Source organism: Camelus ferus, chromosome 34 (assembly GCF_009834535.1).
Source record: "Camelus ferus isolate YT-003-E chromosome 34, BCGSAC_Cfer_1.0, whole genome shotgun sequence".
In the NCBI taxonomy this organism is placed as follows: domain Eukaryota; kingdom Metazoa; phylum Chordata; class Mammalia; order Artiodactyla; family Camelidae; genus Camelus; species Camelus ferus.
Window position 1 is genome coordinate 18,639,424 of NC_045729.1, and position 20,398 is coordinate 18,659,821.

Below are 20,398 nucleotides of genomic sequence, written 5' to 3' on the forward strand. Positions count from 1 at the left end.
AAACATCCCTTGCTCTCCAGCTGAGAGACACCTCGACACACACATTCACCTGCTCACCAGCTCTAGGCCTGGCCTGACCCCTGCTGGGGGGCCCAGGGGATGGAGACAGGGCCAGGGGCCTCGAGCCAAGGGGGGAACTCACTTAACGACAGTGGAGACACCTCACGCAGCCTCAGGATACGAGGCCGCCGCAGCCGTTCTGAGCTGCCCCGCTGGCCCCAGCTCAGGACGCCTTACCTCGTGGATCCCGAAGTGGGCGTAGGAGTCGAAGTAGTAATCCCTCGAGGTCATCTCCTCCGGGTTCAGCAGCTTGGACATCTTGCCCCGGCCCGGGCAGCTGGGCTGGGAGGACACGTGGTGGACACACTGCACGGGCTTGGCGGGGACGACTGGGCTGCGGGGGCTGGGAGGGAGGGCTGCTCACCTGCGGGGGCGAGAAGGGGGCCTGGTGAGAACTGCAGACCCGAGGTCCTGCCTCTGACACCCCATCCACCCCCACCTCCTCGAGCCAGGCTCCAATCAACCACGGCAGCCGCGGCTCAGTGGGGGCGGTGCCCCCAAGCCTTCTGGCCGTCACCCCAATGGCTGTGCCATGAGAGATGGTGGCGTGTGACTCAGGAGCCAAACCAACCTGAATTTAACCCAGTTCCACCTCCTAGGTGTGGGTGGCCTCGGCCGATCTGGGCCTCACTTTGCATATCTGTTAAATGGGGACAATACTGCCTTCCTTTAGAGGCACATCTAAGCACTCAGTCCAGGGGAAGATGCCCTGACATTACACAGCATCACATAGCAGAGCAGCTGGAGTGTGGATTCCAGAGCCCTCACCTCGAAACGTGAATCCCAGCCCTGCCACTCAACCTGGGACAAGGTTAGTCACCTCTTGGTGCTCACCTCCCCAGCTCTAAAATGGGAATAAAATGGTCCCCATCTCCTAGAGGCTTGGACAAGCTGGAGTCTGTAACGCAATTAGAAAAGGGCGCAGCACACAGCGGGTGTGTGTTAACCTAAAATGAGTGGTACCTGCGTTCTTAGGAAGAGCAGGACCCCCCCCCCAGCCTCCCGAGGCTTCTCTCCACCCCACGGGCAGCACTTGGGCCCCCCCAAAGGCAGGGCTCTCGAGTTCTGGCTTGTCACACCTGTGTCTTGCCCCCCGTGGTTTCTGGTTCACAGTTTTACTCTGAACTTCGGCAGACATTTCCTCTGAACTGTGAATGCGCTGGCCTCCTGGCAATGCCCTCCCAGATACTGCCCTTCTTGGGTCCCCAACTCTGCCAGCCAGCCCTGCTCCACACACCACCCGCTGCCCGGCACTGACCGGCCCCCGGTCCACGGGCGGAGGGGACGGCGGAGGGCGAGACGCAAGCTCAGAGGTTCGGGCTTCGCTGTGGAAGCACAGCTCTGTCCGGAGAAGTCAGTCCTGGCCGTGAAGTGCGGGGAACGCAGACATGCTCGGCGCAGCGAAGGCCTCCCAGGGGGCAGAATTCTCACATCTAATTTAAGTGACGAGTTAATGTGTGTAAAGAGTTTAGAACACTTGCTGGCATATAGTGTGCGCTCTGTTATCACTATTACTGTCGCTGGCAGTTCTGTTCAGAGTACGTTAACCTGTCCCTACTCCACGCCTCAGTTTTCCCATCTGTGAGCTGGGCCAACACAGACTTACTAGCTGCGTTCCAGCAAGCGAAACAGGGAGGTTCCAGGGCAGAGCAAGATCAAGACATCCGAGTGAGTCCATCCCCTCCACCGTGCTGTGGGCACAGCCCCAAGCGGCCCTGAGTCCCAGCTGGAGAGGCGGGAGGGTGATGGTCCCATTTTCCCGGTGTATCTAGGCTACCGCCTCTGGGAAATAAGCAGACTTCCCAGTTTAGCAACATCAGATTTCAGGTCGGCGCGATCCCGGGCTGCCTGGCAGCAGAAGCAACCCGGCTGCCTCATCAGAATGCAGCAGGTGTGCCCACCCCCCGCTTGGGATGTTGGTCACGGTCTCTGGGAGGCTAAAAATAGACCGTGTCCATTGCACGCTCCTGAGCTGGCTGCAGAGTCACCTCTAAAGCCGGAGGAGGCTCTGTGCATGAAGCTGACCCCAATCTTGACTTCATTTAAATACATTAAGGAGAGAAATAGTCCCAGCTGGCCCAGGCTCTTGCCTGGTCAAGGTCACAGGGACCTCCTGCACACCAATCTCTGTTCAACTCTGAGTCCAAGGTTCCTTCCATGAGGTCCCCTGAGACTCTCTCCCCGACAGTCAACTTACAAAGTGCCCACCCCATACCATGCATTGCATCACAGGGCAAAGGTGGGTGGACTTGGGGACCACAAGTCACGGGGACAAAGACGTGGCCAGGTCCTGGTGCTGAAAGCTGTCAGCTAGCTCAGCCCCCGGCAGAGGGGACTTGTGCTCTGCCTGCCAGCTGGCAGGGGGCCCGTGACCCCCAGCATCACTACATGGGCTGGCGCTTTTCATCCCACAAACACCTGCCGAGCGTCGGCCACGGCGAGCGCTGGGTGGTCCTGCAGGAGTGGTGCCACGGCAGCACTCTCTCCAGTGGGAGCAGGAGACCTTGGAGGCTCCACTGGATGATGGAGAAAGATTTGTTTGATGAGGGAAGTCAAGCAAATTGGTCCGGTGTTCCCAAGGGGGGAGAAGTCACTTCCACTTAAAGAGTCGGAGAAGCTCGGGGTGGCGGGCAGTAGGGGAGGAGGGCATCTTCTCCGTGGATTTTGGTGGTTGGGCGTGGTGGGAGGGAGGTCCAGGAGGGCGTGGCCTCGGCAAAAAGAAAAGGGTGGGAAAGCAGTGAGCTTTTTGGGGAACTTGCCCCGGGTAGTGGGACATTCGGCAGGAAGGAAATTACGGCCAGGCGAAGAGGCCGTAATTAAATACATGATGATGGAGAGCTGTGGGCGGTTTGTAACCAGCGAGTTCTCCGTGTGAGCACTGCTTCAGGAGGACGGACGCGGTGGCAGCCTGCAGGAGGGGCAGGGAGGAGGGAAGAGTCGGGGGTTAGGACTGGGTGGGGCACAAGGCACGAAACTCCGCGGCTAGTTTCGGAGCCCAGGCAAGAGATAATGAGCCACTGAGCCGCCACTGTGTCAGAGGGGCTGCCAGCCGAAGAAATCACAGAGGAGGAACCTACCAGAGCTGGCCATGGGTGAAACGGAGGGGAGGAGATAAATCGGAGTCAAGGAGACTTCCACATCTCAAGCCCAGGTGACTAGGAACTGGTGGTGACATTAGCAGAAATAAGCAAGTCAGCAGGAAGAGCGGGGTCGGGTTGGGAGGGAACGGGACAGCGCATTTCAGTTCAGATGTATGAAGCTGGGAGTGTCACTGAGTCATCCGAGAAAAGGCGCCTGGCAGACAGGCATGGATGCCGTCCCAGGCGGTGAGAGCATCACGAGCAAGACGGAAAGGTCGATGGCCAGCTGAGAGCATGCCTCTAACATACACGGCAGACAAAGGTGAGTGTCCTCAACCAACCAGAACAAGAGGAACATCACCAGCGTAACACTGGAAAAAGGACTGGGTGGTCAATTCACGTGAGAATAAACAAATTAACACACTACGATTAACCTCTCTAGAAATCAGGTAAATGCAAATGAAAACAAAATAGGCTGCAACTTCTAAAAAGCAAATAAGCTCAGCTCCCTTCTCCTGTGCCCTTCCCACCCGCCCCCTCCAAAAAAAAACCCTAAAACTGCATTTGTAGAAATGCAGAAAAATCGGTACCTTCCTATACTCCTCGGCAGGCTTCTTGGCAAGAGAGTTTGACAAAGTGCATTAAAGGTGTGAAAAAACACAAACCTTTAGCAACCCCAGCTTTTGGAATTTATCCTAAGGAAAGAATCGTGGCTGATCATCGACACGCGGCTGTGAGACTTCCATGACAGCACTGTTCTTTGCGGCAGGAAACGCGAGTCCACCCTGGGGTTCCACGAAACAGCACTGATTGTGCAAACCACACTGCGTCCACGCTGGAGTGAAAACAGCCGTTTCAAGTGTTGCAGGCGAGTGCTTAATAGCACAGAAATACGGTCGTGACAAACTGGGCATTGAGGAGAACCAGTGGGAGAAGAGCCGACAGCATGATCGCATTTTGAGAACAGAAGCTTCATGCCTGTGGGAAGAGGGGAGGCTCGGGGAGGGCGCCGAAACTGGAGGCGATGGGAGCTGGGACTCAGTCGTCGTGGGGAGTTGGGCAGTGACCAGTTCATTCTTTCCTTCCTTGTGCCTGTTTCTTTTTTTTTTTTTTTTAAATATATGCCGTTAACAAGTGCTACTTCTGTAAACAGCCAAACGTAATAATATTGGAAAAGAAAAGCAGATGTGACCCCAGGCCTCAGATGGGAAGCCAAGGATGGCACTCTGGATTAGGAGGCCATCTGCCCTGAGTAGGGGCCTAGGGGTTCACTTGGTGGGGCCGCCCAGGGAAGGGGCTGGAGGGGGTGAGGATGGGGCAGGCAGAGAAGCAGGAAGCATCCTCCTCCGAGTACCCTGGAAGCACCGGGGACCCAGGGAGAGAGGCTTGGGACGACGCGTCCTCACGCCTCTGCTTCCGTGTCTGCCCCTCCTCTGAGGACGTGTGACCCAAGCTTTGTACTCCAGGCAAAGGCACCAAAAACAAAGACAGCCTCCATCCGGCCCACATAGCCAGAGGACGCTGTGTTCGGGGAGCTGTGCCGTCACCCCTAAGGCTGTGTGGGTGAAGCTGCCCCCAAACGCGACTCCACCTAAACACACTGAGGAGGGAAAAAGCCCCAGCTGGCCCAGGCTCTTGCCTGGTCAGGGTCACAGGGGCCTCCCACACCCCGAGCTCCATTTAACTCTGAGTCTAAGGCTACTTCCACTCTGAGACTGTCGCCCCAGAGCCGACTTGCAGAGCGCCCACCACGTACCACGGACTGCATCAAAGGCAAAGGCTAGATGGGCTCAGGGGCTGCCACCATGACCACAGGTCACGGGGACAAAGAGGGGATGGTGGCCCAGGGCCTGGTGCTTCCAGTAACCATTTCCATGCAGCCGCCATGGCCAGGGGGGGACACTGGCTGGCCCCATAGGTAGAGCAGGCCCGGCCCTGCCCTCCCCTCCTCCTCCCCAGGGCCCAGGGCTCTTGTGGAAGGTCTCCCAGGGCTGCCTGCTCTCCTGATCCACTCAAAGTCACCTTCTGCTGATAGGATTTGTGACTTGTCTTCTATTCTTAGAGCCAACTGCTGACCAGGACTCTTCGGACGCTGCGACCTGCCCCCAGGCCTGGCTTCTCCCAGGGCTTCTTCGCAGTGTTTCTCCCCAGCCCCTCACCTGCGATCTTCTCAGTCCACCCCGTTCCATGGCTGGGAAAGGGCCCAGCCCCTAAATGCTGAGATGAGATAAAGGGCTGTGAGGCACCAGAGCTGGAGACCAGAGGATGCTTCCTGGAGAGGTGATGTCCAGCTGGTCCTCATAGGGTGGGTGGGATTTCCACAGACAGGATTCAGGGACAGCATTTTTTACCTAACCCCACCTCCACCTGGAAAGGAGGATAGATGATGAGGACGATGACAATGATGATGGTGATGGTGCTAATGATGGTGGTGGTGGTTGTAACAGTGGTGATGGTGGTGATGAACTTGGGCAACTCCACCTTCTGTCCCTGAGCTTTAAAGCTAGACCACTGACTCTCATTTCACAGGGCTGGTAGGAGTGAGTGAGACGAATATGAGGAAGACTGGGTGAGAAGCCCTTCACAGTGCCCAGCACAGGCAACTGTCACCGGCAGACTGTCCTTGTTATTGTGATGATGACGGTGATGGTGATGATGGAGGTGATGGTGAGGATGATGATGGTGGTGATGATGATGATGGTGATGATAGTGAAGGTGGTGGTGATAATGATGGTGGTAATAATAATGGTGGTGATGATGGGGATGATCCTTAACAATGCCTGAGGGCCCACTGTGCACCAGGCCCTGTGCTAAACACTTTACAAATATCATCTCATAAAATGCTCATAATAACTCAATGAAGTACTGAAATTTATAGAGAGGAAACTGAAGCTCAAAAAATTCAGTCAATTCCTGAGCCCAGAGCTAGCAAGTAACAGAGCCAAGATGTGAACCGGTATCTGTCTGATGGCTCTTAACTCTGATACTGCAGTTGGGCCAGTTCAGTCCCACCAAGCTTCACTGAGCTTCTGCTAAGAGCCAGGCCCAGTGATCAGGAGCAGGTGCAGAGCCCCAGGCAGGAAGCCCAGCCCTGGAGGGGAGAAAGAGGGTCAAAGGCAGCATGGAAACAGAGGTCAATGCCTTGAGGCAGGCTGGCACCAGTCGGCACCTCTCCAAGGTGACTGAGTTCAAATGGAGCGGACAGGGGGCTCCAGTTTGGAGGAGAGGCTGAGCCCATGTAAGGAAGGGAGTGGGTCCAGGATCACGCAGGCAAATCTAGAACTGGACCCTCCAAGATAACAGGGGGAGGGACAGGAAGAAGAGGACAAGGCTTTAAGGAGGGAGCAGAGGTGAAGGAGACACGAGAGGGAGGCAGGTGGCCGAGGGCAGAGAGAGGACAGTGCTTTCTGCACCAGGCAGCTGAAGCCACCCCAAGCCCATCGGGCTATAAATGGCTCTCATGGCACCAGCCCAAGCTGTACAAACGATTTTTCCCGAGGACAAAAGACTCCGCTGGGGGAGCCAAATTCTGCTCTGTCTCCAAATGTCAAGAGAGCTTTTTCTAACCTGCATCTTCTGTCCTCAGCAGCAGCCTGAGGCCTCGTGGAGGGACAGAAAGGGAAAGCCAGGGGTTGGGGCCACCGCAAGGGAAGCAGACAGAGGAGGGCGTGGGAGCAGGGGGCCCCCAGCCGGGTCTCCCCACGTCTTTCTTCCCAGCTGCCTCCCACCTGGCCCGGGGTCACCCTCAGACCCTCACCACACTTTCCTCCCCTCCGTGCCTGCTCCCAGGACCGTGAGCTAGACGCGGTCCATGGAGTCGGTAGTCGCCTGGAGCTAGCTCTTCTAGCACTATCTGTCTGCCTTTGTGGAGGGACCAGAGCTCAGCTGGAAGGGGGCCACCCTGGCAGTGGGCGTCAGGCAGCAGCGAGGCAGGTGTGTGCTGCGTCGGGTACCTGGGCCTCTCCTGTCCCCACGGTCACACCAGACACACAGTTTTCGTGTCTGCCTTCGGCCCAAGATGGCTGTGGTTCCATCCTGCTCTCCTCTCTCCTGCACCCGTGTTTCCTGTCACCTGGGCTGAAAGATGGGTCCCAGCAAAGTCATGTCCCTCCCCAGAAGGGAGCACGGGGCTGTAGCAAATGCCAGGACCTACATCACTGTTCGTCACCCTGGATCTGAAGCCTGCACACCTCGGGGACAGGGAGAAGGGCCAGATGCTGCTCGTCCTGCAAGCCGAACACGGCCCCCTGGCTTTTTCGTCTGTCAACAGTCACCCTCCTCCCCCTCCCTAGAGTTGGCTTTTTAAAGACACAGACACTCTCTCAGTGCCCCTGGGGGGAGGCCAGACACTGATGTATGTCACAGAGTGGCAGCTGCTGTCACCAGCTGGCATCTTTCTGTCGTACAGCGTCCCTGACTCTAACTCTGGCACCTTGCATCCTTCCACATTGTTTCCCACAGAACAGACACCCCTGGAAGAAGGGGTTCTGTGGCCAAGTGAGTTTGGGCCAAAAAGCTAAAGAGATTTCTTTCCCAGCTTTATTGAGATATGATTGACAGCTATCATTGTGTAAGTTTAAGGCATACAATGTAATGGTTTGATTGTGTCTATACAACAAAATGTAAAGAGATTTCTTAATTGCAATACTTTTAAGCCTTTAATTTGCTAAATCGTGATTCTCCAAGAGAGAATGAGAGTGTCTGGTGCTACCAATTTAATAGCTGTGGCATCCTTCTCCCTGAGGGAGCTATAAACATCTCCAGAAGCTAATGTTCTGAGGGAAACCATTTGAGGACTCTGATGGAGGACAGTGTTTATGACAACCTGGGTCAGTCACCCTGGGGATGGTGTCAGGCCCCACCCCAGACCAAGAGAATCCCACCCCGTGAGGGCGAGGCCCACCAAGCTGCATGTTGAACCAGCCCTCCCAGTGCCACCCGTGAAACTCTGGTCCAGGCGGGGCTGGGGGCAGCTCCCTGCCTTCTCCATCCTCCGTGACTCCTGATGCAGCCCTCAGAGGCCAGCCTGGCTCTGCCTTGGTGCCACGGTGATTCCCAGATGACAGACAAGCCGAGCCAAGGACATCTGAAGGAGGGGCTGCTACAGGTTCCAGAGAGCCCCTTGGCTCTCCAAGCAAACGGACTGGGGTTGGGTGTGAGCTCTGCCACCTTCAGGCTGGGTGACCTTGGGCCAGTCCCTAACTTGCCAACATGGCCAGAGTCACGGTGAGGCTCAACCTCAAGGGCCGTCCTCGGCCACCCAGCACTGTGTCGTGGTGCCTCCCACGGCCCTGGCTGTGTCCTTGTGGTCCCACAGTCAAGCCGGCTCCGCAGCCACACGGTGCTCCTTCTGTCTCGGATCCGTGACTGCGGGGAAGGAATCTATGGGGTTTGTTGGGCCTGACCTATTTCTTAAGTAAACTGGGGCTGTTTTCCAGCTATTAGTCACTTTTCTCCCAAGCCTCCACATATTAAATTCTCTTCTTCTATCCTCAGATATTTTGGCAGCAAGAGATGTCAGGTTAATTGGCTGCTTGGCTCCTGGTTCTTCCTCCTTAATGGACTTAAAAAGCAGGCTTCCCGTGCGGCCCTCCCTCCCCAAGCCCACCCAGGGCAACAGGAGCCTCTCTCTGCTTTGATTTGAAGGACATCACCAAGAACCTGTCTGCTTTGCTTTACAGACAGAAGTGCAGAAAGACAGCCAGTCTCCTCTCCCACCTGCACCCCACCCCGAGGGGGACTAGGCCTTGGTCCCAGATTTGGGTCACATCGTCCCTGTGGGGCCTGAGCTGGGCAGATGACTCTTCCCCTGGCCAGGGTCATCATGGGTGCAGAGGGTCTCAGACAAAGGTCGCACAGACGGGGTGCCTGTGGGTTCTGCTCTTGGCTTTCTCTTCCCCTATTCAGGTCACTGTGCAAAAGCCTCTGAACCTTTTTGACCCTCGGTTTCCTCTTCTGTCAAATGACAATAATTATATGTCCTGCCTCTTCCACCAGCCTCTGTGATGACTGAAGATGCCGAGGGTGTAAGCATTCAGAGGAAATTCTACAGTGTGGTACAGAAGCACGAGACTTCCAGCTCCGGCCATCTGACTCCACACTCCGGTGCTATTTCGGGATGCCCCCTGGGCCCATCTCTGGCACTGGACACAGTGGCTTTGGCTGCCCTTCGTGCTCTGTTCTGCTGCCTGCCTGACCCCGGTCCTCACCGTCCACACTGTCCACTCCCTGAGCACCAATCTGCCCCTTTTCCCCGCGGCTTTCTGAGACTTAGACAATTGCTATCTTTAGGAACACGGCCACCGTGGTCAGTCATTTTCCCCAGCCCCTGACACCTGGTCTCTCTTGCTCCAGTTCTGGATCCCAGTGGCATCTGCTGGTCCGAAGCTACTAGTTACGTTCTGTCCTGTTTTGTTGGCAAATGGTCTCGTGCAAATTGTCTAACAACTGTAGGTGCTTCTTCTACCACCAAGAAGTAAATTCCTTCTGGCCAGTAACCGGATGTATGTGTCACTGCTTCCCCGTTAGCACTTGGCCCAGATCTGGGGCCCAACAAAGATCCATCGAATCCAGTATCCTGACACTTCAGCTGGGTCAGTGTTGCCCTTCATAAATACATTATGCAAGTGGAGCGAAGGAGGCTGCTTCCCACCGTGCAATCAGAGAAACTTCATTCCCCTGGAGAGGGTGGGGAGGTGGCAGGAAGGAAGATAAAACTGAGAAGAATAATCATCAGAATCCAAATAATACTCAACATGCTTTGGAGGGTTCAACGGTGCTTCAAATGTCTTTACCGAGAAGCGTCTTGTCTCCCGGGATTTCTAGGAGAAGAAAATATCTTGCGAATACAGAATGCATTTACTGACCCCCATAATCCCACCCAGATAGACTACGAGTGCCTTCAAGTACAGATTCAAGTGTGTTTGTAGACACCTTTCCAATCTCTTCACACCCAAGTGCAAGGCCAGAACTGCAGATAGAGGTGCCGAGGTTCAAAGAAGCTGGCTGGCTGGCTTAGCCCACACAGCATGGCTGGTCAGGACCCTGAGCTGGCCCCTCACAGTCTCTGCTTCATCATCTGTCCAATAAGCCAACGGCTGGAGGAAAATGGGCCATAGAGTCATGTCGCGAGTCAGAAAGAAAATCACAAGTCAGTGGCCAAGACCAAAGCCACAGCAGCTTAAACCAGAGCCTCACCTGGTTTCCACGGGCTCCTCCAGACACCTTCTATCCAGTTCTAGGAAACCCATTTGCTCCAAATAAATATTTCCACCCACATTCTTAGCAGAAGTGAGTGACTCCGGTAATCAGAGATCCCAAGGCAAGTATGCACTGAAAATACCAACGTTCCAGCTGGAAAGGGAATCAAGTCAGCCACCCAGTAACACCTGCGTCTACTCCAAAGCTGGCCTCAATTTAGCCAATGACATGTCCCAGGAATCTGCATTTTCAAAGCCCTCCCAGGCAATTCCGATGACCAGTTCAAAAGCTGGACAAAATATAAGAAATAACAGTTTTCAAGACACTGAGCATCAGGCAACGAAAAACCACATCCCTGAAGGATGGCAAGAAGACAGGGTAAACCCTACGATGGCCCAGCTTTCTGCCTGGTACATCTGAGCTGTCACAGGGACCAGGAACCCAGGCAGAGGAGGACCCTCCCTTGGTGGAAGAGACAGAGGTGGGAATCAGGGCAGTATGGCAGCTCTGACAGGCAGAGAGCTGGTAACAGACTCTCCAGAGACGGGGCTTTGCAGATCTGGAGGGAGAGCCCCTCAAGTCTTCAGCTGAGATCGATCAAGTCATGCATGTGAAGAAACTACCTGCAGCCAGGAAAATAACTACTGACAAAATAAAGGGACCTCTTTATGATACTCACACAGGGCCAGGAGGGGCTCATGGCCCCCCAAGCCAGCGTGGAAAACCTCGGAAGTCATGAATACTCAGAAGAGGTTTTGTTTCCCTCAGTGGTGTAAAATTAGCTCTAGACTAAAGATCGCTGTGATCCCCCCAAACAAAGCTGAAAAGCAAGACCGACAGGGTTAAACCCTCCGAGGAATTTAACTGCATCCCAGAGCAAAGTTTAGAAGTACAAAAATATTCAAAAAGTATCCAGTACCTGATAAGGTCTGGATTACACAATGTCTAGCATACACTCATAAATTATCAGGCTTGCCAAAGAAGTGAGAAAAGGACTACCTAAAATGAGGTAGTGAACGCCAAGCCAACCCAGAGAGGATACAGACAATGGAATTAGCAGACAAGGTCTATAGAACTGTTACTGTATTTCATATGTCTAAGAAGCTTGAGGAAACATTAAGTATATTAAGTGGAGACATGGAAGATAGAAAAATGACAAACTGAACTTCCAGAGATAAAAGCTATATATGATTTTAAAAATACACTGGGTTAGGTTAACAGCAGGTTAGACATCACAGAAGAAAAGACTTGACACAAGCAATAAAAACTACCCAAAATAAAACACAAAGAGAAAAAGACCGAAAAAAACAAAAGTTAAACAGAGCAACAGTGAGCTGTGGGATGACTTCAAGTGGCTTGGTCCACATGGGATTGCAGTACCCAAAGGAAGGGGAAATGGAAAAATATTTAAAGAAATATTGGAATGGTGGTTGAAATTTTCCACAAAAACTGTAAACTTACAGATCCCAAAACCTCAACAAACCCTGAGGAAAAGAAATAAGAGGGGGGAGAAAACTACATGAAGCTATATCACAATCAAATTGCTTAAAATCACCGATAAGCAGAAAATCTTAAAAGCATCCAAAGGGGAAATAAAGACATTTCACATACAAAGGAACTAAGAGGTTCTCATAGGAACCAACACAGGAAGACGGGGCAGCACCACCTGAAAGTGTGGAAAGGGTAAAACTCTCTACTTGGAATTTTATACCCTGTGAAAATATCTTCCAGAAATAAAGGCAAAGTAAAGATTTTCCGAGGTATACAGAGGTTGAAAGATTTCATTACCCACAGGATCATACTATAGGAAAAGTTAAAGGACATCCTTCGGGCAGAAGGGAAATGATAACTGATGGAAACCTGGATTGGTACCAAGAATGAAGCGCTCTGGAAAAGCGAACTCCGTGTCCATGGATAAGCATAAAACCTTTTCCTTATTATTTAAACCTCTTTAAATGATCACTGACTGTTTTTTAAAAAGTAATAACAGTCTTACAAGACTTACAACACAGGTAGAATTAAAATGCATGACAGCAGAGCACAAAGGCCAAAAGGGGGGAAAGGAAACACTGCTGTAAGAACCCGATGGTGTGTGTGAGCTGCTGCGATGTCAGCTGAAGGCAGACTGTGATAAGTTCAACACACACCAAGAACTCTAAAGTGGCTATTTTATAAAATCACAAAAAGTTATGGATAATAAGCTGGCTAAGAAGATAAAATGGAATCGTAAGAAATACTCAAGTATTGCCCCCCTAAAGGCTTAAAAAGAGGGTAAATGTAAAAAATAACAGGTAAGTAATATAGAAACAAATAGCAAGATGGTAGGTTTAAACCCAACAGGATCAATACAATGTGCATAGTCAGGTACACTAACTATAAATGGCCTAAATACCTCAGTTAGAAAGCAGAGGTTACCATATTAGAGTTTCAGAACAACCATATGCCACTCTGTTTGAAACTTCCTCTTAACATGAAAAAGTTAAAAAAAAAAATGAAAAACAATATATCGTGCTAACTCGAATACAAGCTATCGAGGATAGCTGTATTAATATCAGACAAAATAGACTTCAGAGCAAATAATATCAGGAAAAAGAGGGATACGTTCATAATGATGAAGAGGCCACTTCAGCAAGAGGACATAATAACTGCAAATGTTTATTCATCTAATGAAAGAGATGCAAAATATATAAAGCAAAAACGGATGGAACCAGTCATTCGGGGAATGCAAGTGGAAACTACAATGAGATACCGCCTCACGCCCATTAGGACTGGCTAATAATTAAAAAGAAAAAACAGAAAATAAGTGTCGGCAAGGATGTGGAGAAACTAGAACCCTCACGCACTCTTGGTAGGAAGGTAAAATGGTGCGGCCCCCGTGGAAAACAGTCTGACACTGCCTCAAAAAAGTAAAAATAGAATTATCACATGACCCAGCGATTCCATGGCTAGGTGTAAACCCTGGGTAAGTGAAAGCGGGTCTTGAAGAGATGTTTATGCGTCCACGTTCATAGCAGCATTATTCACAGCAGCTAAAACATGGAAGCAACGAGTCTATCGGCAGATGAATGGATAAGCAAAATGGGGCACGCACACACAGTGGATTCTTATTTAGGCCTTAGAAGGAGGCAAATTCCGACATGTGCTACAACACGGATGAACTGCTACGTGAGATAATCCAGTCATAAAAAAGACAAACACGGCGTGATTCCCCCTGTTAGAGGGTCTTAGAGACAAAAAGTAGAATGGCGGTTGCCAGGGGCTGGGGGAGGAGAGGACGAGAGTGGCTGTTTAATGGGTATAGAATTTCAGCTCTGCAAGATGAAAAGAGCTCTGGAGCTGATGGCAGTGGCGGCCGCACAACAACGCGGACGTGCTTAACACCACCGAGCTGCACACTTAAAAATGGCTATGAGAGCGCATTGTGTATTATACATATTTGACCACAATGAAAAACACGGAGCAAGAAAACTGCTAGAACAGCACACAGACAGCTCTGATTATCTTAGTGGCTTGAAAACCGCTGAAAGTAGCAGCCTGTGGGCTTAAAGCTGATGAAACGCAGACACGGCTCCCATTCTCTCGTTCCTCTCCCTTCCCAGACTCCTGAGTCAGAGACCTGGCGGGATCGGTGGTGCGTACAACACGCTTAGCAGGCTGTTTGTCAAAGTAACCCCTTCCTGTGAATGCACTCACCAGGTCCCTTCACTCCAAAAGGACGAAGAAAGTCCACTTTAATAGTGACGGGGAAACGGAGAAGACAAGTCCAAGAGGCCGTTTTCCCCGGGAACGCCCGGGGCCGGGGGCCTGGGGAAGGGCTCCCCTGGAAGAAACGAAGTCCACGTGCTAACGCGAGGAAGAAATAGGGGGGCCAGAGTCCGTGGCCACCCCTCCACGTGCTGGGGTCTCAACTTTTATTTCCGAACTCCTACCTCCTCTACATACCTGCAGGGCCCTGTCCTCTCCAGTCCCTCCTGCTCTCCAGTCTCTGGTCTCTGGCTCCCCCGCACCCCATTCTGCTCCTTGAATACCCCAAAACCTGTTCCCACTGAGAGACTTTGCACCAGCTGCTCCCCCATATGTTGCATGGGTCATTTTTTAAACTTTTTTTTAAAATTGGAGTATAGTCAGGTACAACGTGTCAATCTCTGGCGTCCAGCATCATGTTTCAGTCATGCACATACATATATATATTTGTTTACAGATTCTTTTTCATTATAGGTTACTACAAGGTCTTGAATATAGTTCCCTGTGCTGTATAGAAGGAATTTGTTTTTGCATGAGTCCCTCTTTTGCCTCATTCAGGTCCATTTCTAAGGTCACCTTTGCAGAGGTCCCCTCTCCAAACAGCCCCATCTGCAAACACCCCGACCTCTGTTTCGTTCTGCTCCCTCACCTGCTTTATTTTTCTTCAGAACTCTTATCAGTACCTGACATCAGTTCATCTATTTATGGCCATCTTCCCCCTGCAATGGGAGCACCACAAAGGCAGGCATCAGGCTCTACCGTCACCCCAGCCCGTGGAGGTGCACCTGACGCTGAAGGGCTGTTCCAGAAACACTTGTTGAAGGTATGACTGAATGAATGAATGAATGAATGATTCCCTTAACAAGGGGCCGGGTCGGGGGTAGGGTAAGCCAGGCAAAGCAAAGGGCTGGAAAGCACAGTGGTAGAGCAGCTGGACATCAGTCCTGCAGGCCTCCCCTCAGTCCCACGTCAGGCGGCTCCCTCCCAGAGAGCCCCCAGGGCACACGGTCAAGGTGAAGGGAGCGTCTGCCCACCTGTTCACGCTTGATGCTGCCCCGCTCTGTGCAGGCGCTCAGATGCTCCCGCAGGAGCCATCTGCCCTGCGCTGCTGTCTCACAGAAGGAGGCTGAGCCCTGCAGAGCCCAGGAAAGCTGGGTTGGCTGTATCCAGGAGGCCATAGTGTAAACTGGAGCTACCAGGGTAAACTACTGTATATAAACTAGATCCACAATAAGGTTGTACTGTAGGGCAGAGGGAACTACATTCAATAGCTTATAAATAGCCTGTAATGAAAAAGAATATGAAAAAGAATATATCTATGCATAACTGAATCACTATGCTGTACACCAGAAATTAGTACGACATTGTAAATCAACTACACTTCAGTTAAAAAGAAAGTGCAAATTCATAAGCCAGGTGTGCTGCCCTCCACTCCCCGCCACGAGTGAGCCCTCCCTACGCCCTGGGTTCCCTCCTCAGAGGCTGTCCCAGTCCTCCTGCCCCTCCCTGTGCCCTCTTCATGCACTGTGTCCGCACCTCCTGGCCTTGGTACCTGCTGTTCCTCTGCCTGGAGTGGTCAGCCCCTCCCTCTCCACCGCCAGCCATTGCCCAAGCCCACACCTGGACCACTCCAGTAAGTCCTCCGGAAGCTCCAATGACACGCCCCAGAGCAAGTCTATTTGCACCACCTTCCCCCACCAAGGTTTGGTTTTTTTTATTTTGAAGTATAGCCAGTTATAATATGTAGATTTCTGGCATCCAGCATCGTGTTTCAGCCCTGCACATACGTACATATATTCCTTTCCATCTTATTTTTCATTATAGGTTACTGCAAGGAATTGAACACACTTCCCTGTGCTGTAAGGAAGAAATTCGTTTTTCATCTATTTTATATATAGTCCCCACCAAGTTAAATGCCCTCCCGAAAAAAAATCAGCCCCACAGCGTGGAATCTGTCCGTTAAAAGTAAACCACAACAGAATGACAGGCCCAGTGCTTGGCCAGGCTCCTTCTAAGGATGGCCTTTGAGTTTGCTTATCAGAGGGTCCCGGGTCTCTTAGCAGGTTTCATGGGATTTCCTTTCCGTGAGTGTCCGAGTCCCTGCCCACCAAGGGGTCGTGGAATTCCCTCTCCTGTGCAATACAAGGCGACTCTCAGAGGAGCATGTAGGTCTCATCTCCGAGTGATAAAAGAAGCCTGTGGTTCTAACGTGCTAAGAAACGCCGGGAGTTGCAGCGTGCAGCCGTCAGGGGTGGGTTCCTGGCTGATCACAGTCACCGAACAGAAAACAGAAACTGCCAGAGCCCAGGGCCCAGCTGGGAGCTGCAGGCAGCCTGCTTCCCACAGCAGGCGGAGGAGGGATGCGGCCACACTAGTCCAGCCACGCCAGGGCCCAGGGCACACACCGAGCGAGCCGCACTCCCATGTGAGGGTCAGTGCAGCGCCATGGCTCTCAAACCCGAGTGGACACCTCACCCCTGGAGAGGGGCCTACCCGACACCCCCCACCGCCTCCTAGAGCCACTGACTCAGTAGGTGTGGGTGGGGCTGGAAATTTGAGTTTCTCACAGGTTCCCAGATGATGCGGATGGTCTGGTCCAGGACCACACCGGTGACCGGCGGGAGCTCATGTTCTAGAACACGGCTGCTTGTGCTGAAAACCAGGATCCCTCACCTCCTGGCTCTGTGAGTCTGGGAAATTCACTGGAACTTTCTGAGGCTCAGTTCCCTTATCTGTAAACTGGGGATATCATTACTGTGTACTCACAGGATTATTTAAGAATGAAATCAGATGATTGATGTAAGAACTTTGGAAGATGCTGGGGTCATAGTGAGAGCTCAGTGAAGGCTGCCAAGGGCTTCTGCTTGTAAGAGCGGCTTAGTGGGAGGCCCAGATACAATGCCCAACAGAGGACCGCCACTGCGACCTCTAGGTGTCAGGGGGCAGGAGGAGAGAGGTTATGGGAGCCCAGAGACGGGGAGGGCTGTGTGAGAGGGTTACAAGAAAGCTTCAGCTTGGGGAAAGAGTCAACTGTGACCCTATGGGGAAGGAGCTGGAGGAATACGTGCTCTGAGCTCACCCCCCTCCCTCCTCTGATCTGCTGATGCTCCTGCTGGCGTTCCGCCCCCTGGAACCCTGCCAGCCAGCGGCCTGGATGAGCTGGGGGAGGGAGCCTGTTGCTAAAGTCCACGCAGTTCAGCCTTCCGGGGCACATGGCAGGGTGGACAAGGATGGAGAGCAAATCAGAGGGACAAAGGTAATTTACCAGCACACTTAGACATCACCTGGTGCACACCTACCGCCCCTCCGCCCCAAGGCAGGGTGACCCCTAATCCAACGATGGTCGTGATCTCCAGGGAAAGAGCTGCTGGGCCCGGGAAGCCTCCCAGGATTTGGGTGAGCAGCTCCTCTCCAAACCGCATCCTGAAGCCTGAGATACCAGGCGCAGCCCCACACCGATCCGGTCCCTGGCGTTTCCTGGCAGAGGGAGCCGGAGAGTCCGGGTTCCCGACCCCACCAGGGCTCTGGCCCTGAGCCAACCCGGCACCTACCTTGGAGGAAACTGAGCTCCTTGGCCTTCTGGAGGGGACAAGAGACCACCTTGCAGGAAGCAGGAAAGACAGCGTGGGACAAGCAGAGACAGGAAAATTAGCCGCAACCTGACACACAGGACAGGCAGGGCTCAGAGCCCGGCTGTGGCCCCGAGGCCAACTCTCTGCCCTTGACAAGGCACCTGTCCTCAGGGGCAGTCACCGCCCGCCCTGCCCCTTTCTCTCACCGGCACCTCCTTCCTGGTCCTTCAGGATCTGGGGCCTGGAAACGGATTCCAGGACGTGCTGAGTCACCCTAGGCAACCTGGAGGAGACCACGAGAGTGATACCTGATAGAGTTGTGATTGTTCATTGTCTAAAATTGGACAGGATGAAGTATTGCAAAATCATACGCTGAGAGGACAAATCTGCTGCGGCAACAGACTGAATCAAACCTGTCGCTATTAGACACTTCTCGCTGGTGACTTTCCAAGCTCTCTTGACTCATACGCTGACTGCTGTCGCCAGAACCCCTGAGCGGGTCCCGTGCACACCCCTGACGCTGACGGGCCAATGGCCGGCTTTCCAAAAAGATCCAGGCACAGAGGAGTGTCGACGCAGGGACAGGAAGGAGAAGATGGCGCGCACACCGCCACAGGTACAATTCGCTCTCTGAACACTGGGACGAAAGAACAGGATTAGCGCTGGATACCTGAAGGGCACCTCAGTGACTCACTGGTCCTGTCTGCCAGCTTCAGGGAAGATGCTACCAACCAGCCCAAAGGGCCTAAAATGCCATCCACCAGCCCTGCCAGCCACCTAGCCTGAATACAAAACCCCCACTCCAGTAGGAACAGAAGGAGGCATGAATAGGAGTTATCTGTTCAACTGGCATTTGCTCTTTTTGGGTTAGGAGGCAGAGCTCTGCAGAGAGGCTTCTGGAACCCCCAAGAGCAAGCCCAGTTTGTCACAAGGAAAAAGGAAGAAAGAGGGCATGGAAGCCCACATTAGCACTTTCTGGAAGGACCGGGGGATGCTGGGGGGATTGACTGTGTCCTGTAAGAAACCCGGGGTCCCTCCTTAGGGATTCAGCCACCTCTCCAGGTTCACTCTCTGTCATCCTCTGTGTCCTTCTTCCTCCCAAAGGGTAAGGCTACTCAGTAAACACAGAGCAACCGTGAACCTCAAACTCGCTGATTTGGTTTGGCAGTGCTCTCAAGGTCAAAGACAGCCCAGAAAAGACCCGTCCCATAGTAAGCAGGTCGTGGAATCTGAACTATCACCCCACCCAGGTCTCCTGAAGCCCGTGAGCTTCCACGTAAACTTCTTTAAAACCCAAGCATCTCCACTAAGGCCAAATGATATGGAGAACAGTGTCCTCAACATTCACGCACAACGCCCACCTGCTGCAGCACAAGCACCCTGCCTTGCTCCTCTGAGCCAGCATCTCTGCCTATAACTCATTCATTTGTTCAACCAGCATTTACCGAGGACTCTGTAGCACAGGCATCGTGCTGCTGTGGAGAAGATGGGCCGGCAAGGGCGGGAGCAGAGGCTGGGCAGCCAGGTGCAGTGGCCCCGACCACAGACAGCAAGGTTTGCTCTAAGGCAGTGGGATAAGGAGGAGGAGGTGGAAGTCAGCAATGGGAAGGAAGCAGAACTGGCAGGTCCTGTTATAAATCCTCTGGGATTGGGGTGGGAGAGGCGAGCGTGAGGGAGTCCCCAGGATGGCTCCTGACTCTGGCTGGAGGGAAGGAGAGAACGGCAGTGGCCTTCCTGGCGACAGGCACACACAGGCTGGGGTGGGGGCGGGGGCGCAGCTGAGCGAGCCAGGAGGGAGGACGGGGCGGAGGGCTTGGTGGGGGTCACGTTGGACTGGAAGAGCCGGCCAGACGCTGAGGAAGAGAAACCCAGCCAGAAGTGTGGGTGTGGACATCACAAGACGTGGAAGAGGATGAGGCCATCGAGGGACGGGAAGGAAGCAGGGGACAGCATCACTAAGAGGTGGAAGGAAGAAGGGTCCACAGGAGGGCTGGAGAGAGAAACTCTGAGGGGTGGGAGAGGAGGGAGAAAGGAGGCATCCGGAGCCCGAAGAGGAGGGGCTGTCCAGGAAAACAAAACGGCCAACGGCGGCTAATGTTGCTGCTGAACTGGGTGAGATCAGAGAGCTCTGCAGTGGGTGACGAGGGGGCCCCCACGGCCAGCAGCAGGAAGATGCCAGAGGATGGTGACTGCAGGGACGGCCGTCGGATCGCCCCTCCTCCAGGCTCCCGGCGTGGAGCTCGGCTGCTGGCACCAGCCATGGTACTAACGGAATGCAGTGTCCTGGCTGGCCCTGGATCCCGGGAGATAAGCCAGCTCCCAGCACTTTAGAGACAATGGTCCAGCCGCGCACACTGGGGAACGCAGGACTGAAACTCAGACCTTCCCTTTCTTTTCCTCTCCCCACTACTCATTTGGAACAGGCTGACCCCGGGACACCGAGTCAAGTTCTACATCAAGTGCCCGGTCCAGTGGAGCAGCCGCCCGAGGAGGGATCCTCTCCAACATCCAGGCTCTGGGGCCAAGGAGCTGGGGCTGCTTCCCCCACCACCTGAGCTGAGATCCCTTCACATCTCTCCTGCCTGAAAAAGAAAAGCCATTCCTCTCAGCAGCACGGAAGCCCGGGACCAGGAAAGTGAGGAGACCAGGCTGGCAGGCGGAGGGCAGAAGTGGAGACAGAGTGTCCTGGAGGAAGGTCCGTTCTCCCCGGATAAACACTTGCCTGCGAGCTGCCTCCCCTCC

General features: G+C 53.2%; 1 protein-coding gene across 1 annotated transcript in view; it reads right to left on the reverse strand.

Annotated features, from left to right (window-relative positions):
* Positions 1-20,398, reverse strand: part of PRMT8 (protein arginine methyltransferase 8) — a 76,941-nt gene that overhangs the window by 43,641 nt on the left and 12,902 nt on the right. The window contains 2 exon segments of the mRNA XM_032473113.1: positions 238-393; positions 395-424. Of these exon segments, the coding sequence (XP_032329004.1) occupies positions 238-393; positions 395-424 (186 nt within the window).